Source organism: Xenopus tropicalis, chromosome 2 (genome assembly GCF_000004195.4).
Source record: "Xenopus tropicalis strain Nigerian chromosome 2, UCB_Xtro_10.0, whole genome shotgun sequence".
In the NCBI taxonomy this organism is placed as follows: Eukaryota; Metazoa; Chordata; class Amphibia; order Anura; family Pipidae; genus Xenopus; species Xenopus tropicalis.
This window is the reverse complement of record NC_030678.2, coordinates 35,042,065-35,061,768: the sequence shown is the minus strand read 5'-3', so window position 1 is coordinate 35,061,768 and position 19,704 is coordinate 35,042,065. Positions and strand designations below refer to the sequence as shown.

General features: G+C 39.6%; 1 protein-coding gene across 1 annotated transcript in view; it reads right to left on the bottom strand.

Moving 5' to 3' along the window:
• smg6 (SMG6 nonsense mediated mRNA decay factor) overlaps positions 1-19,704 on the bottom strand; it is a 146,654-nt gene that overhangs the window by 101,314 nt on the left and 25,636 nt on the right. The window contains exons 9-10 of the mRNA XM_012957457.3: positions 17,364-17,425; positions 10,754-10,899 (exon numbers count right to left, since the gene is read on the bottom strand). Of these exons, the coding sequence (XP_012812911.1) occupies positions 10,754-10,899; positions 17,364-17,425 (208 nt within the window). The remainder of the gene's footprint in view (positions 1-10,753; positions 10,900-17,363; positions 17,426-19,704) is intronic.

The following is a 19,704-nucleotide window of genomic DNA, read 5'->3' as shown; positions in this document are numbered from 1 at the left end:
TAACCTGTAGCAATCAATCAGCAGGTAGCATTTAACGGTCACCTGTTTAAAAGCAAACATCTTATTGGTTACTATGAGTTACTGCACCTGGGAAAACTTAATCCCTTCTATTACAAATGGGGCTGTGTGTTTAAAAGATGAAACAAGTAAAAGGAAATTAACAGATATCAGAACTTCTGCACTTTCTATATATATATATATATATATATATATATATATATATATATATATATATATATACACACACACATTTTTTTTTCCCTCCCAAGGACAGTGTTCAATAATGCTGGAACATTAACTCGAAGAACAGGCAGGCATTGTGAATGAAGTGTCAGAAGTTGCCCCACCTAGAGTTATAGTAAAAGCTGAAGAGATATTCATCTTAGAACCATCCTTTTGCTGATCCTTCACTTCTGCACAGACCCTGTAGGGGGGAGGGGGTCAGTGACCCCTATAAACACTAATGTTGCTTTCTTACTTCCTTATATGAAGTCACACATAGTACTGGCAGCAGACTTAACTAACTCCTATTGGCTGTGTCTCCTGTCAGTCTAACAATGCATCCTGTACCTGTAACAGAGTGCAGCAAATCTAGCACAACAGTATGTTAGATTAAACAGTTAGCTGTGTATTCCCCTTTAGGTTAGCTTTCAATACGTTAACGAATGTACTGATCTTTCTGTTCGGGCCCTCTCCTACTCATTTTCCAGTCTCTTATTCAATCACTGTCAGGTTGCTAGGATAAATCAGACATAGCAAATTGTCTTGTATTATCATGGTCTACATCATAATAATAGTAAACTTAAGGTGAACTACCCCTTTAAATCAACCAGCACATTCTCTTTTTGAGCCTTTTTGTTTAGTAAAATAACTAAAAAAATCCAGGATTAGGTTCAGTATACAGGGAAGATTCTGCCTTTTTCAGCAGGATTCGGATTTGCCTGTATCCAAGTGTCTGGCCAAAACGAATCCTTAAAATCATGTGACTTTTGGTTACACCAAAGCGGAAGTAAAAACAATTTGCAGAGTACACTTGTTTTAAATCTGCTCATCAGGATCCAATATTATACATTTTTCCATTATATTCCGACAGCGGGATCAGATGCACTGGCTTACAAGTGAGTCCCACAGACAGATCTGAAATGTAGCACAAGGTGAATCACATTGTTTAGCAGTGTCACTCAGCACAGACCTCCCTGTGGGAAGGTAGGAGGCTGGTATTATCAGTAACATCACTCAGTTATATAGCATCAACAAGTTATGCAGCACTTTACAATAATTTAAACAAACACAGGTCTTACAATAATTGAACAAACAAGGGTTACAGAGTAAAAATTAGGATCATAGAATCCTATTAATATAAAGACAAAAAGACAATTAAGGAGATGTTAACTTATTTTGAGTGGGGCAGAGATGAAGAGGTTGCATGGATAAAAAAAAAAAAAAAAATTAAAGATGCAGGTACGGATACTATTTTGCCAGATATACTAGTTCTCACCAAGATATGAAGGGGTAACAATACAATTCTAGGCAACACTAATGTTAAAGGAGAAGGAAAGGCTAGTAAAGAGTTGATCTCAAGCTGCAGGCATAACTTCAGTTCTCTCAATATTGCCCTTAAGGCTGATGCCACACGGGTGTATTCTCGGTAAGCTGAAAAAATATGAAGAATAGCCCCGCTACGCTAGATCTACCCTACCTTGCGCCTGCACCTGAATGAATGAAATACGCTCGGGTGCAGGCACATTTAGCCGATATACGCCAAAAAACTCGAGACTTTGTAGCTTCAGCAGAAATCGGCTACATGTGCCTGCACCCGAGCGTATCTCATTCATTCAGGTGCAGGCACAGGTAGGAGCGTATGGTGATATTTTAGGCAAGCGTTTTTCTGCTTGCCGAAAATATACGCCATACACTAGGGGGCACATTTACTAACCCACGAACGGGCCGAATGCGTCCGATTGCGTTTTTTTCGTAATGATCGGTATTTTGCGATTTTTTGGGAAAATTGTCGCGACTTTTTCGTTAACAATACGATTTGCGCGAAAAAACGCGAGTTTTTCATAGCCATTCCGAAAGTTGCGCAAAATCTGGCGATTTTTTCGTAGCGTTAAAACTTGCGCGAAAAGTCGCAATTTTTTCGTAGCGTTAAAACTTGCGCAAAACATCGCGCATTTTAAGTTTTAAAGCTACGGAAAAGGCGCGACTTTTCGCGCAAGTTTTAACGCTACGAAAAAATCGCCAGATTTTGCGCAACTTTCGGAATGGCTACGAAAAACTCGCGTTTTTTCGCGCAAATCGTATTGGTAACGAAAAAGTCGCGATAATTTCCGAAAAGTCGTAAAGTCGCCGAAAAAAATCGCAAAAAATACGAAAAAGTCGCAAAATGTTCGTTTTCCAATCGGAATTTTTCCAATTCGGTTGGAATTCGTGTCTTAGTAAATCAGCCCCTAGGTGTGGCATCAGCCTTAGTCTCCCCATATTTCTCCTATTCAGATGATCAGAAGCCTCACAGGGGAAAAAAAAAAGGAAAGTTCCCATAATGCCTCACTCCTGCACCGAGACCAAGACATGCTCACTTTGTAAGGCGATGCTGATTGGCTCAGATCCACATTCCTGGGGCGGGGGGGGGGGGGAGTGAGTTCTTAGAATTTTTGAGGGAGGGGAGAGAGGAGAGAGCTGCACAGACTCTGGCACAGGAAAACAGAACCGTTTCTGTGAGTGCTTGTGGCTGTATTTACATAAACCTTTCTGATAAAACTTACTTAATTTTTACCTTTCCTTCTACTTTAAACTATGGCAGGAGTCACTAACTGTCTGTCTTTAGCCAAATCATGGCTTATTTTAGGGACCTATGTGGATGTATAGTAAAATTCATACCTCCCAACATTTTAGAAATATATAAATGAAAAACAGGATGACTGTTGGAAACTGCATGGAAAACCATGGCCTACTTTGTAGCCACGCCTCCTTAATTAACGTGTGTACCCCAAAAACATGCCCCTTTTTACGTTTGATGCCATTTACATTCACCCTTCTTCAAATTCACACATTTGCTGCAGGTCTGAGGTCTGTAAATATCATAGAACTATTACGTAACGTCACAGTCTCGCCTCTTGCCAACAATGTGGGACATTTCACAGGTGATGCAGGACTGCGGGCAGCTGGCGCAAAATTGGGACGGTCATGCGCAATGCAGAACACTTGGGAGGTATTATGTACAGGTATGGAACCTGTTATCCAAAATGCTCTGGACCTAGGGTATTACTGATATAGGGTTTTTCTGTAATTTGGATCACCATGCCTTAAGTATACTAAAAAAATTGAATTATTTCTATGGGAGATGCATGTCCTGTAATTCGGGGGATTATGGATAATGGGTTTCCAGGTAAAGGGCCCTATACCTGAATATACCAGCAAGAGACCCGTTATCCAAAATGAATGGGACCTGGGGTTTTCTGGATAAGGGGTCTTTCTATAATTTGGGTCTCCATACCTTAAGTCTACTGAAAAATTATCTTAAATGTTAATTAAACCCAATGGTATTCATCTGCCTCCAATAAAGATTAATTGATCTAATTAATCATATTTTATATGGGATTAACTACAAGGTACAGAGAAAAGGAAAATCATTTTAAAAAGTTTGAATTATTTGATTAAAGTGGAGTCTATAAGAGATGGCCTTCCCATAATTTATAGATAATTGGTTTCCAGATAAGGGAAACAAATACCTATAATCATATAAGAATATAAATATTTTTTTATATTAATTATACTATATACAGGGTGGGGCTAAATGCTCTTATTTAAAATGACCTATACAATTCATGAATTCTGTCCACATCTGGGACCTCTTTGGGAAAAATAGGAGCCCAAACATCACTGGAAAACTGCATTGCAATTACTGTAAAATAACAATAAATATATATATATTTGCACATACAGCATAATAAAAACAATAAATGTTACCAGCATGGATTATAGATTAGATGATGATAGATAGATAGATAGATAGATAGATAGATAGATAGATAGATAGATAGATAGATAGGGCATCATTAGCAGAAGTGACAGTGCTGTAAAATGGCCAATTTGTTAGAGTGCAATTTTGTTTGGCTGCTAACAATAGAGGGGCTACAAGAGCCTGGGAGAGAGGGGAAACCAGAAGAGCGCAGAGAATTGAATACTACCTCAAATCTCAGGGAGAGGTTTATTTTATTAGTTCTTAATAAATATCTTGCAGATTTCCTCAGGAAATACAGCAGATCACATGTAAAATAGTTTGGTACTGAAGTCAACAGTGTCAACATCTGAAATCTATTAGGGCAAAGCCACAGCAGGGAGATCAGCAGGCTGAAAAACTTCACTGCGCTGAGGCGGGGATGAGAAGGGAGGGGGGGGGTGGGTTGGAGGGCAGGAGGGAGAGGGGGGAATCTCACGGCCTTCCAAATTCTTCGAGAGGTAAAAAAGTCAGCCAAGGCGCAGAGAGAGAGAGAGAGAGATCCCACATCCTGCCGTGTGCTGCCAGCGATCTGAAGTACCCAGAGTAGAAAGAGGAGATTAATTCCATGTCTGGCCCCAAAGGGAAGGAGGGGGGGGGTTGGGAGGAGAGGGCAGGGTAAGTGGTGCTGGCCCAATGCCACCCCCTCCATTCCCAATCCTACCCCCCTCTTTTAAGACATGTTTCAATGCAGACAGAAGTAAACCCCAGCAGACAGCAGCTCACAGCCTGCCAGGACTAAGCTTCAGCTGCACCACGTCTGACTCTACTCTACAGATGTTCCTTACAGCATCACTTCCACCTTCTCCATTTTTTTAAAGGCGCAACACATCTGGGAAATAGGGGGGAGACGAGTGCATAGGTGGGATAGAAGGGGAGCAGAGGGGTATGGAATCTAGTGCTTCGGGGGCCCTGCAGCGGGGATACAGACTCTGCCAACTAAATGTATCTGATGGGGATGATAAATAAAGTCTGACATGGGGAGCTTCCACTAACTAACTACAAGTCAAAGTGCCTGAGGATGGCTGACTGATGCCCCGACACTGTATTAGATGCCTGATCTCAGCGGAAACCCCACTTCTGAAGCAAAGGAACTTCTGTACCAGCCCTAAATATAAGGCAGCCCCTACATAATCTACCCAATGAGAAGAACAACGGGCTTTTACCCCTCCAGAAGCTCCTCTCCTAAATGCATAAAGATATTTTCAGGTTCAATTAACGGGAAACCATTTGAGTAGGGTAATGGTTACACCCATGCATCCACATGCTAAGATTGCCACCCCTTATCCCCATTTTAGGCCTAGGCTCATGTAGGGTAATGGTTACACCCATGCATCCACATGCTAAGGTTGCCATCTCTTATTCCCATTTTAGGCCTAGGCTCATGTGACTAAATGCGGATGATACATAGATATGGGGGAAGGGATTTTAAATTATATTATATATATTTATATATTATTTTTTTTTCTATAGCCACATAATTAACAGAAATAAAGAAAGATAGGCATAAGAGATGAGGAGCACGCTAGTCACAGCCTACATATTTAGAAAATAACACCTCTGTACCCCAGCTCATCAACTGAATGCACACAAGCAAGGTATTCTCATCTGATGTAGAGCAGACGAGAGACTTGTTGCGCAGACTATTTTTAAATTCGTATATAGCGATGGCGTTGAGTTGACATATGAGCAGCGGCGGTTTTATAAGCCAATGCAGCTAGTGTGTTTCAAAGCGGTAGCAGAGCGAATCGTAAAAGCAGCCACCTGCGTCATAGGTCTAGATTCTGGTTTTGCTATTCGGTATATGTATATATAGCTATAGGGATCGGTCATCAGTCTCCATCAAACAAAGCAATGGTCACAGCAATGTCATGTCTGTCCTGAAGCCTGCTGCCTTTAAGAAGTGCACTGTGTTATTTTAAGAAATGTTGGTTTTCCACACCATAGCCTTCGCTTTGTTTCTCCCTCACACAGTAAAAAAAAAAAAAAAACCTTGTGAGAAACATGTAACAGGGTTGAATTCTACTCAGTTAAATATAATGCAATGACATTGGAAATAGTCCTAGCAGCAGGGCCAATGCTAAATGCCCCCAAACGAATTCCATCATGCACAAGTGCTGTTCCTCAGATATCAGAGGATCAGGGATAATATCAATGTATCACCCTTTATCTATTTATTAACAGGAATAATAATATAGAATAGAAATGCCATATTGTATATACTGAGCTTAATGCGCCAACCTAAACTTTCAGCATCTCTTTAACAGGACCGATCCAGGCCTTCCAAGATGTCACCCCCCTGGGACAAATTTGATGTTGTAAGAAGTGTCAGTGACACTGGACATGCTCAGCGTGCTCTGTGCAGCCATTGAGAAGCTAAGCTTAGGGGTTGTAGTAAATCATGAAACAGAAAATTAGGGTCGTCTGACACAGAAGTGGATGCTACAGGGCTAATTATCAAATTAATGTCAATTAATGATGTTAATTGGACTGGTTTCAGAGCTGCCATGTAATGAGAATCTTAATTACTAAGCAACCTTGTATTGTGACTTTTATATTCTACATATACAGTATAAGGTGAGCCGGTCCCTAAGCTCAGTAAGTGACAGTGGCAGAGGGCATGTACTGGGAATCGCCAGAAAAGAAGTTGCGGGCTACTGGGGCATCTTTGGGGCACAGATCTGCCCTGCTAAAGAGCTGTGGTTGCCCTGGGCTGGTACAAAACCACAAAAAACAAACTGTAGCATTTCTAGCCTACATCTTTGTTAAAATTAGTTCTCCTTTAAGAAAAAAAGGTCTTTCTGCTCATTTTCATCATAGCTTTGAGTACCACCAGGCTAACCTTGTATAATTCCAGCTCGCATACTGTTCCTGGTTTTAGATATAAAGCTGTAAGTTCAAAGCCACTCTCCTCACTTAATGGGATCGCCAAAAGGCAGAGTGGACCCCAAGCTAGTGGTGAGTGGATTACAGCAGCCTATTACTGTCCACATTTAGGTCGCCCCTCAGGCATAATAAATTTACATCATCTATGGCAGTATCTACAGAGTACTTAAAGGGGTGGTTCACCCTCAGGTTAACTTTTAGTATATTATAAAATAGCGTATTCGTAGTAACTTTTTAGTTGGTCTTCATTTTTTTTTTTTATTATTATTATTTGCCTTGTTCTGACTCTTTTCAGTTTTCAAATAGGGGTCGCTAACCCAAGCAGTCAAAAAGTAACAATGGCAATAAAATTATATCTGGGTCCTCCTCTATTCATATTGCAGTCTCTTTCAAATCACTTCGTGGTTGCTAGGCTAAATTGGACTACAGCAACTAGATAGCTGCAGCACAAAAAGCTAAATGATTAAAAAAACAAAAGTAAAAAAGACCAAATGCAAATTGTCTCAAATTAGCACTCTCTATATTACATTAAAAGTTAATTTAAAGGAGAACCACCCTTTTAAAATGATCATAATTTTCTTTAACACCTATGACAGCAGCAAACAACTTTGTTTTGTAGTTCATATAACAGGTAAAACACAAATGGTCTTCAATGTATTTCCATATAGTGCAGTTGAAATGTTAAAAACCAAAGAAACCAGTATTTATTCTTACAACAAAGCCTAAAGTTCTGAGTAATTCTGTGTAAGTACAATAGCAGCTTGCCTATAGATAACAAGCCATGCAGTATATATACTTCACTCAAATCTGCACTAAAAACTAAGGAGGGGGGTCTGTTAACGTGAATGGAGGATAACTTTTCCAAATCAGTCTGCCAAGTACACAGCCACATTTTCCATATGGTAAATCTACCTGTTGGTTAAACACTAGTAACTGGTAGTGTGGTGTATGCATAACAAGAAATTTAACGGATCACTATACCTTAAAGTTTTATTGCCTAATTAAACAATAAAGAGCTAAATGTCACATTTTTCCTTTTGGATGTTTTTTCCCCTAGTTTCTTTGAAGGTATGACTAGTGCCAGATTTTTTTTTTGCATTTCTTTCTTTTTTTGAGCAGTGTAATAAAATGTGCACAGGTCTAGAAACCCATAGCAACCATGGCAGAGCTTAAAGGAATACTGTCTCGGAAAAACATGTTTTTTTAAAACGCATTAGTTAATAGAGCTTTTCCAGCAAAATCAATTTTTGTGCAAACAATTTTTTTTATACTTAATTTTGAAATTTCAGATGGGGCTATACAGTCTTCATTTTCCAGGGTACCACAGTGATGTGACTTGTGCTGTGATAAACATTAGTCACACTTTACTGCTAAGTTGCAAATTTGATTGATATCAACCCCCCCCCCCTCTCAGCAGCCGATCAGCAGAACAATGGGAAGGGAACAAGATAGCAACTCCCAGTAGGTATCAGAATAGCTCTCAATAGTATGAAATCCAAGTCCAGCTTGGGACTCCTTCAGTTACATGGGAGTAAGAGAAACAATAGGTTACCTGAAAGCAGTTCTAATGTGTAGTGCTGGCTCCTTCTGAAAGCTCAGGCACAATGCACTGAGATGGCTGCTTACATCACTATTACAATTAAAAAAAGAAACAAACTTTTTTTTTTTTTTTTATTTAAGAGCAACATTTTAAATGGATTTAAGAGTGAATTATTTGCTATGTAAACAGTGTAATTTAGAAATAAAAAGCACACCATAAAAATCATAACATGAGTTGTGGGCACAAAACTGGGTGCCCACTAACGGTAGTGCTAGTTGCAAGAGCCTCAGCTCTCTGGCATAGTCCTACATTTTTTTTTTAATTTCCCCTGGTACTACAAAGAATGAATTATATGGGCATCTATTCTGGAGGAGACCTACAAGTTATCTCCCTGGGACTAAGGGATAGCCAGACATTTAGTATTTAATTCCCTTTGGTTAATGCACTACACAAACTTAAAGCCACACATCTATAAATCCCCTGTGTTGATAATGGGTATAAGCAAGAGAAACTTGATGTTTTGACTCTTCTTTTTGCCTTTCAACTGATATGCCTGATGGTGTCTCTTCAATTATTTATTTTGGTCATAGATTTTAGCATGTCAGCAGCTCTCACACCATAACATAAAAAAGCACATTCTATATAGATTGGGATGCAGCCACAGCATTAGTCCTTACTTTAACTTTGTTTACATTCTCTCTCTCCATATACCTACAGTATATTAAACATGCACATATACATGTATATATCTACCAATCCTTATATTATTACAACTGTTTCACATACATTATATACACATATATATTTATATATCTACCAATCCTCATGTCCTTACAGCTGTGTTTCACATGCATTATATACACATACACACATATATATGTATATATCTACCAATCCTTATGCCCTTACAGCTGTTAAACATGTACACTATCAGCTGATGAGGACTAGAGCTCTAAGCATCCTGGAAGTTGTACTTCACAACAGCTGAATGGTTGAGAATTTGACATGACTGATTTAAAATCTGAGTTCAACAAATCAGCCTATTTAAGAAAGTAAGCCAGGGAGGAATTTAGCACACGCGCACAAAACATGTATCCATTCAACTGTTACAGACTGAATTAGTGATCTGGATTCCGCAGGAATGGCATTTGGTAGCAGCACTAACTAGTAGGAACGGCTGCTGGCGTAACATTATCATCTGCACATATGCTGTAGCGTGTGCTGAGGATTACACGCCTGTTATTCCGCAATACTAAATCTCTCAGCATTAGAGTCTATTTTCATGGCTGCTAACAGGGAGAACAGTCAGTGCTCAAAGGAGATAAAAATTGAGGCAGCGTTCACAAAATTTTACCCATGGCTCTTTGTAGTGATTCAAGGTAAATGTACTGTAGAAAGTCATATGCTTAAAAACAAACTTTAAAACAGCCTCAAACCTTGTAGAAAAGACCAAATAGTATGCAAAGAGACACACTTGTCACACTCATTTTTACACCAGCAAAGGAAATGCGGTGTTTTACTAAAATGTTCACAATAGGTGGAAGTTTTTATATTCTATAAGTCAAATATGCAATTTAAAGTTCAGATTTGGTTCAGTAGTCGGCCAAATTTTTGGCAGAGAATTAGGAATTATGGATTTGGTGCATATGTAATAGAAAGTCATAGCATGAAAACAACATATTTATATCAGGCATTAAGGTGGCCACACATAGGCAGATTTTAGCTGCTGATTTGGCCTCTTCAGCCCTAGGGCCAAACGATTGGATTAGCCCAAAATCACCCACATCAAGATGAGCATATTGGTAAAAGATCTGCTCATTTGGCTACCTGACTAAACAAGCAGATCTTACAATGCATAGCCAGCTTTAGGGATATGAGGCTTTGCAACACTAAATGAGGATAAAGCATTTATAACTGTAATGCAGTTGGAGAAAATATTGTTGCCCCAGTAGTGCTCCACTTCAGTTAAGGTGGCCATACACAGGCAGATTTAAGTTGCCAATTCAGGTCCTTTAAACCGATTCAACCCGAAAGGCCCCCTGACCAATATCAGGCCAAAAGCTAGCCAGATGTTGATTGGGCAGGCTTGATTTTTCTTTTGAATAGAGAACCGCATCAGCTCATTGATGCAGTCCTTTTTGCATCTCATTTGTTGTAATGCAATCATTTGGCCATAGGGTGGGCATATCGGAGGAAAGATTAGCTTGTTTTGGCCATCTTTAGACTGGTTAGCACATTTGCATGGCTTAGCAAGTTTAGATGCTTTTCATCAGGCATTAACAAATTATGTTGTCAACTGCCGGAGGAAAAAGCTCAGCGCATCATACCTTTGCTCTGGGAATTGTTGACAGCAAACATATTAATAGCCATGAGCTGTAGCATGCGGGTGCTGCCGATCGGGGATGGGCTGTGCTGAAGCAAGGCCTGGAACTCCTTTAGTACCTTCTTTGCCACCAGGGGAAATGTTTCCATCCTTTTAAAAAATAAAAAGGAACAAGTCAGCACACAAAAGCAAACAGGAGTAAGATATGGATCTTGTGGACAGGCACAGAGAAGGGGAGGTATCCTTCTACACCTGGTCTGTCGCAAGCTTCCAGTTATTTCCCCATAAGCTGTATTTCCAGTTTTTACATATGCCTACAATAAGTAGAATGTATCATTGTTTGGGGGGGGACAATCTCAAATTTATTTGCAGCCATAGCGATTATTTTATTTAGGACATGGTTTCCTACCCCAATGTTCAGAAAAGTTGCTAAGCTGCACATTATATATTAGGGGCTAAGTATTATTGCATGGCATATGGAGAACAATGAAGTTGAAATGTAGAGAGTCAGGCAGAAAGAGGCACAAAATAATTAGAATATCTAAATGAAGACCCCCCCAAATCACATGCACATGTATACATCACCTTTGTCTGGAAAACATTCATCTATGCCAAGGACAGACACTTGGCTCTAAGCAACATATTTTTCAAAGAAATCACATACAAAATATTCAAAAATTAAACACTTCAGATCCTCTTTGCCAGGAAAAGCAAGGGGTCTGATATTACTAGAAGTAATAAGGCCTCACAGCAAAATCTTTTTAGGACATCCAAAAAAATAAGAAATATTACCTGTCTTGAAAACATTCACTAAAACTGCACAGCATTTAAGACCCCGGTGCCCTATATAGTATTCATAATTGACATGAGGCTACCTAAGGAAATAGTACTAGATTAAAGTCTAGCACAAAAAGCCATATCTTTGGAGAATTCATGTTTGCCAAGTAACTATAGGTATAGGGCAGGGGTGGGCAAACTATGGGCCGCGGGCCACATCCGGCCCCTTGGCCTTTTTAATCCGGCCCGCCGACGACGCCAAGTCTCATCACGCGAGACTTGGTGTCATTGGCGGGCCGGAATTAAAGAGACGAAGGGGGCGTAACGCTGGCTTGGCCCTGCCCACCCTGGCCCGGTCCGGGGGTGAGTAAATGTGGCCCGTGAGCCAAAAAGTTTGCCCACCCCTGGTATAGGGGATCTATTATGCATAATGCTTGGGACCTGAGGTTTTTCAGATAAGGGATCTTCATACCTCAAGTCTACTAAAAATCATTTAAACATTAAATAAACCCAACAGTATGGGATTATTGCAGCTCAATAACCATACATTACCATGTTTTATTATTACAGAGAAAAGGGAAGCAATTTAAAAAAAAATTGAACTATTTGCCTAAAATGAATTCTATGGTAGATGGCCTTATAATTTGGAGCTTTTTAGATAACAGATTTCTGGATACGAGATCCTAAACTGTACTAATTAACCAATGCCATTACTAACTAAACTATGCAATTTACAAAATCTATATTTATATAAATTAGCCTATTAACAGTTGATAGGGTCTGCTAAGGGCTGAGGTGCTGCAGCAGATGGACAGTAAATAGATACAGCATAAAAGTATAGTTAGGATTTCAGGAAGGAAGGATGTGGTGTTAGCCTGTTGCAGGTTATGTAGAATACACAATTACAATTTTAGTACAGGAACGAGATCATGGCGTAAGCTAAACTTACTAACCACTGCTATCCATGAGTCTTACGCACGGAGATGAAGAAATGGAGGTGCCTGCACCTCCAGTTCTATTTATAAGTTGCAATGAGGCTTCTATATAGAAAGTAGAATGGGAGAGAAATACAGCCAATAGCTTGTGCAGTGCCAGAAAGAAAAGCCACAGCAGTGTCAGAACTGTCCCTTACTACAAGGACGAATATCTGTGGTACGGGAAGGATATAAGTGGGGATTTAAAGACTTCTGTCTGGTAACCCACAAAGGCTTCCCTTACAGCACAGAGCTCTCTTCAAATAGTTTAGCCAATAACAGCTTGGGATAACTAAAATAAGCAGAAAAAAAAAGGAAAAAAATAAAAGGGAACTAAACCCTTTACCACAACAACTGCCCCAGGACTAGGGCTCATATCAGCAAATATCCACATGAGATTAATTGAGAGACACATACATTTTGCTATCTGCATAATAAACCTGATTTGGACCTTGAGCCACTGTTCAATCTGCTCTGGTCTCTGGGTGGCAGTTACAGTATAGAATTAATGGCAATATTACAGGTGATAAAAATGCTCCTTTTGTAGCAAAGGTGCGCTCACAATATGCATGAAGTGTCAAAACATTTCTATCACCATTGGCGCTTTGTTTTCAAAAATCTAAAAATGTACCGTATATACTCGAGTATAAGCCGAGTTTTTCAGCACTAAAAATGAGCTGAAAAAGTAAACCTCGGCTTATACTCGCGCTTATACCCGAATATATACGGTATTTGGATTTGCTGTTGAACTGTGATCGTTGTGCGCGCATCGACCCTCCCCCCCACCCCGTGGACGACGTAACACGCAGGCTGTCACGTTAGAGCGACATCATACACGCGACATCGGTAAGGTGCCGCCATCAGTAAGGTGCCGAGCATCGCCAGCATCGGCTTCAAGTGCACAGTCGGGGCATCAGATGATGGCGGCGGCGGCGGCATCAGCGCACCGCTTCACGGGGTAGGGGATAAGAGACATATAACTGAGGCATATACCTACATACCTAATGAACAGGTTCATGTTTTCCATGTGTAGTCTTCATACTGGCCAACACGCAACAGGTCACCTGTACAGTATACCTAAGTTACATATGCCCCTTTGTGTTTACAGGGTTTTAATTGCTTTCTATAATTTAAAAAATGTTTTGAATGGTTTTATGGCCTTTTTACAGATATTGCCAGAATTTCCAGTTCACTTGAATAGTGTGGTTCACTAAGTTAACTTAAGGTGGCCATACACAGGCTGAGGCAAATATCTAATGAACAGGTTGGAGTGGCACAGAAAGCAGTGGGTGTGTAGCACAGCGGCCTTTGAAGTGGGAGACCCAGGCTGGAGATTGTGTACTAGATCCCACCGCCTGCTGTGAAATTACATGTACACTTCATTATCATCAGATTATGGGCACTGCTCAGCCTGTACTGTCTCTGCACAGTGAAGGTTTGCCAAACAAAGGGAGCAAAGGTCACAGTGCCAAGTGATCAACTAAATTTTAAAGGAATACGGTCATGATTTTTATGGTATACTTTTAGTTCTAAATTACACTGTTTATAGCAAATAAAATTGTGTTCTTGAACCAACAAATGTATTTTTTTGGTTGTAATATTGGTGTGTAGGTGCCATCTCAGAGCATTGTGCTTGGGTCTGAGTTTCAGAAGGAGCAGCGCTACACATTAGAACTGCTTTCAGCTAACCTATTGTTTCTCCTACTCCCATGTAACTGGGGGAGTCCCAAGCCGGACTTGGATTTCTTACTATTGCATGCTATTCTGATATATACTGGGAGCTGCTATCTTGATGCTTTCACATTGTTCTGCTAAATGGCTGCTGGGATGGGGGTGATATCACTTCATCTTGCAGTAGCGGCTGCATTTCCCACCCTAGGCTTATACTCGAGTCAATAAGTTTTTCCAGTTTTCTTAGGTAAAATTAGGTACCTCGGCTTATATTCGGATCGGCTTATACTCGAGTATATACGGTAATAGATATTAAAATTTACTGAAGAAGGTTTAAGGAGACTATGGTACAAACACTAATTGACAACAATAGCAAAAATATTATGGCCACTTTGTGAGTCTCTTGAATATACTTAACAGGGGCTCACTTACCAGTCCTATCACTATAACAGATAGTAAGTAAAGAGTTTTCTTGTTACCACATTATTCATTAGAAAATGGAATTAAACAATAATTCTCATACAAGAGATGATCAACTACTTACCAAACACTGTCCATACGCTACTTGATTTCCACATGGTACGATTAAGTATGACTAAATGTATCACAACATGCATGGGGGGGGGGGGGGGGAGGGTGCCAAGCGTTAAATCTGTTTAATCAATTTAGGCTAAAGCCACATTATGGCTTGCTTCAGCCTTTCCCTGTGGCTGCACCCAGCGCAATAGCTCCAGGTGCAGCCACAGGGAAAGGCTGAAGCAAGCGCAGAGAATAATTCAACCAAACCTGTGTAGCCTTTACTCAAAAACCACAGGGATGCTCATGTAACCACTGGGAAGAGCATTCCTTAGTACAGTATCAAATAACTACTCCGCAGCGCACTGTTGTAAAGGACAAAACAAATACTTCAGGGTGCAGAGCTTGGTTATATGGCAGATTTGCAGTGCTGGCAAAAGGCCCACTTAACTGTCTAACCTATGATGGCATTACATAGTATTGGAGAACTAGTGAACAGGGAAAATTGTTCTATCACTTTAAAGATATCATCAAATTTCCCAGGAGACCCGGGAGTATGCATAAGCCACTGAAGCTCACGAAGGAGCACCAGGGCTGAAATAACCATGAACAGCTTTCTACTGATTTCAATAGCGATCACATGCAAAACAATATGCCATTAATATAGGGAAACACGCAGAACCCAACTTAATGAGGTTGGGCTATACGTTTGCAGCTTATAGGCAAAGGGAAATGACATTTCACAAAGCTATGTTACTTCAGGAATTGTATTTGTGTATCTGTATTTTGTACTTTCTGTAACATTTCAGTACTATCTAAAATTCTGGAGGTCTACGTCATTCAGGACACTGTGGCCATTAACATGCCATTTATTGCTCCAAAAGTTTGCTTAAAGGAGAAGGAAAGGTAAAAACTAAAAAGTAAGCTTTATCAGAAAGGTCTATGTAAATACAGCCATAAGCACTCACAGAAAAGCTGCACTGGGTTTCTTGTCTCTTTTTGTGTAAACATGTGATTAGGGTATCTGACTTTTTCTCTCAGAATAATCCTTCATTGCTGGGTTCAAAGTCCGTGCAGTTGTCTGTTCTCTCCCCTCTCCTGTTCCCCCTCCCATAAGAATTCATAAAACTTACTCCCCTACCCTTAGGAATGTGTAATCTGAGCTATAACAGCTAGACTGCATGCAGGAAGCTATGAAAATCAAGATAAAATGGCAGCTGCTAGCTTAAACAAACAGAAAAAGCTTCTAGGGTTGATTACTCCGGTATGGTAATGGTTTCTGCAGAATAAATATAGCAATCTAGGTGGCACTAATGTGGCGAATCTATTGGCAGGAAAATTCCAAAATGACTTTCCTTCTCCTTTATAGAGAACTGGCTTACTCATGAAAACATTGACTTACATCTACCAGAAATCCATGTCCATCTGGAAGCCTATGGACTAGATACAGCCCAGCATCAGTGTTAACATTCTCAAGGGACAGTTAAATTTTACGACTGAAATCATTCCCAGGTTTGGATAGTTTTCGGAGGATGATCATTACAACTGATTGACTGCAGGCCACTAGCGCCTGATTAGGCACTAAACCCTATATATCAAAACATGCTAAAAAATGGGTAGTCTTTTGGACTAAAAATACTTAATTTGAATTCTGTAATGATCGTGCAAGTATCTACACGATTAAAGAGGTGGTTCACCTTTAAGCCAACTTTTAGTTAGTCACAGAATGTCCTATTCCTGGCAACTTTGCAACTGGTTTTAGATGCAACAAATAAATCAGACTCAATGGAGCTGCTAGAGTATCTGGATGCTGCAGGTTACTATCTTTATTTTAAGTACAACTGCCCATAAACAATTGGCCCAGACCTTGTTGAACCTCGACTCTGGACTTCTGGTGGTGCAAATACTACTGGCGATACAGATGGTCTATCTCCTAAGAGGTTTTGAAGCATATGCTCTTGGGCCATCATGTGAATATGTAAGTGTTTATTATTGGAACCTACAAGGAGCTTTACTTCTATGCTCGTCACACCATTGGGCATAAAAACCTGGACCACTGTGTGACTGTATAAGTGTACACTAGTGAATTGTACAAGTTTTTTTTTTTTTTTTTTTAAATATGGTCATTCAGCAGTTTGGGGACCATTTAATATGTATACTTGTACTACAGGCAGCTTTTTGGTCCCCATCTAGGAATTGAGGTCTTCAGCATCTTGGCCATTATGTGACTGTATACAACTGTATACAACTGAAGTATATAGCAATTTCCTTTTAGCCACAAAGAACTTGTTTTCACAGTATTTCTTTTCATCTTCAAATAATGCAAAGGATAAAAAATGTAAAAGTGTTATTTAATATAACATAAGATTGAAGGAGGAAGAACACCCTACTGGCACTTACATGCTCTTATGCCAGCACTAATAGGATGTATTTTATGTTGTAGGCCAGCGAGCAGACATCGCCAGTCATGCTAACACTCCTCAAAGGACAAAGGAGGTGATATATCAATATTCTCATAGCCAACAAAGGACATCACTCAGCAGGGATATGAAGGGAGCAGTGAGGGCGCTTCACCCACTGCGCCCTCAGCTATAAACACAGCCTGGCTGCAGAGCAAGTCACATTCCAAAGAGATGTATAATGTTGGAAAATAAGAGACAGATCCAGCACACTTACCCAATCCTGGTGAAGAGCTTCCCCTGGGCATGCAGGAAGCTGAGCAGGAAGCGTTTGTTCAGCTGCATGGGAAAGAAAAAAAAATGAGAAAAGAGAAACAATAAAATCCTCCACATTCTGGGAAAGGAGTGGAGTCCCGGGTGCTGAGATAACCTGGCCTGGGGATGTGGGGGCGAATGGCTAGAGATGGGAAATGAATGACATGCCCTGAATCTAACACACACACATGCTGGGATGGGCACATGCCATTGTAAGGAGTAGAATGAGTAGTAGTTCTGGAAGGCACACGCCCTCTGCTGGAGATCTAGCAAATGTGCAGTTCATAAATGCTCAATGCAAAAGATGCAAATTTCAATTTGAAATTTAAACCTAATCAAACCACCCAGATAAAATGTTAATATTATCACTAAAGCAAAATATTTGCTATAGGGAAGTACAGCAATAGGTGCAAAACCATACAATTATGGATTTATGCACTTTCACCTAGAGCCAATGCATTCGCTGCAACAATCTGGAAATAAATTAAAAAAGCAGAAGCTTCGGACTAAACCAGAAAATTAATCAAAGACAGGTCAAGTGAACATCAGTGCAAATAGATATGCAGGTATGGTATCCATTATCTGGAAACCCTGTTATCCATAAAACTCCAGAATTATAGGAAGGTCATCTCCCATAGATTCCATTTTAATCAAATAATGCAAAATTATAAAACATTTTCCCTTTTCTCTGTACCTAGTACCTGATCCAAACTAAGATATAAGAATATAATAAGATAAAAGATATAATGAATAATTATTGGTGGCAAAGCAATCCTATAGGTTTTATTTAATGTTGAAATGAGTAGACAAAGCATGGAGATTCAAGTTTTGGATAACAGTTCCCATATCTGTATATACATTTTATTTGTTTAAATAGCCATGATCAGGAAAAAGGATTATTTCTGTCGTGTTAAATTTGAACTTTGGGGTTCTCCCTTGTAGGCAATGGGCCCCAGAAAAGTCCCCTTTAAAGCCTTATTGTTAAAAGGGAGTGGCTGTAAGACAAACTCACGTTAGATTAGGGTCTAAGGTCACCACGCTGGCAGCTTGTGCTCAGTCTAACAGTACAACAGAACAAATTCTCATAACCACCCAAGAACTTTAGGGGCATGAGATATTTCTCAGGCTAATCCTCTATTCAGACCAATAGAGTTCACACCACGACTGGGTGTACTGTGAACATAAGTTTGGCTCTATCAGAGCATTCTATTAGAAAGAGTGTTGTGTGATGCATATATGGAATATAAACACAGGAAAGAAATAAATCTGCGGCCAAGCATAAGTCAGAAGCATACTTAGCACCCTTCATGTTAACATCTCACGGATTTTAGTGTGTACACAAATGCATTACTATACACCACCAACACATCACAATCATTTAGATTACAATGACTGCTACCAATAGATATCATTCTGCTAAGTACTAAGCAAATGAGGAGCAGCCTTCAGAAGACACTTAAGCAGACTTACAGTGATCCAACAGTCACACACACAAATGTGTGGAGGGAGGGACAAAAATAGAAAAAAAGGTTAACATTTAACTGATTACAGGAAAAGGGAATATTTCCTACTATGAAGGAAGTTATGTAAAGGCCACATCAAAATATATTATTCAGCATAAGTTAAATTTTTGAGTTGGATTATATTGTTATAAACCTGCCTATACATAAACTAGCAGCACACACTTATTACTAAGCAAGCTGCTTCATGTTACCCCTGCACATATACATATTACACGTTAGGTTCGAAAGAAAGATTACCTACATCTAATGCAATATCATATTTCCATAACAGGGCTGCACATAAGCTCTACAAGCATTTAATTCCCACTGCCTTAAAGTGATAGTTCTCTAAGTTAACTATTAGTATAATGTACACTGATATTTAGAGAGAATTTGCAATTGGTACAGGTATCGGACCCCTTATCCGGAAACCCGTTATCCAGAAAGCTCCGAATTATGGAATGCCCGTCTCCCATAGAATCCATTTTAATCAAATAATTCAGAATTTTAAAACTGATTTCCTTTTTCTATGTAGCAATAAAACAGAACCTTGTAATTGATTCCAACTAAGATATAATTAATAATTATTGGATGCAAAACAATCCTATTGGGTTTAATTAATGTTTTATTGATTTTTTAGTAGACTTAAGGTATTGAGATCCAAATTACGGAAAGACCCCTTATCCGGAATACCCTTGGTCCCGAGCATTCTGGATAATGGGTCCTATACCTGTATTTTATTATGGATTTTTGCTACTTTTGCATTCTCTAGTCTGGAATTTCAGAAGCTTCCTGGAAGCT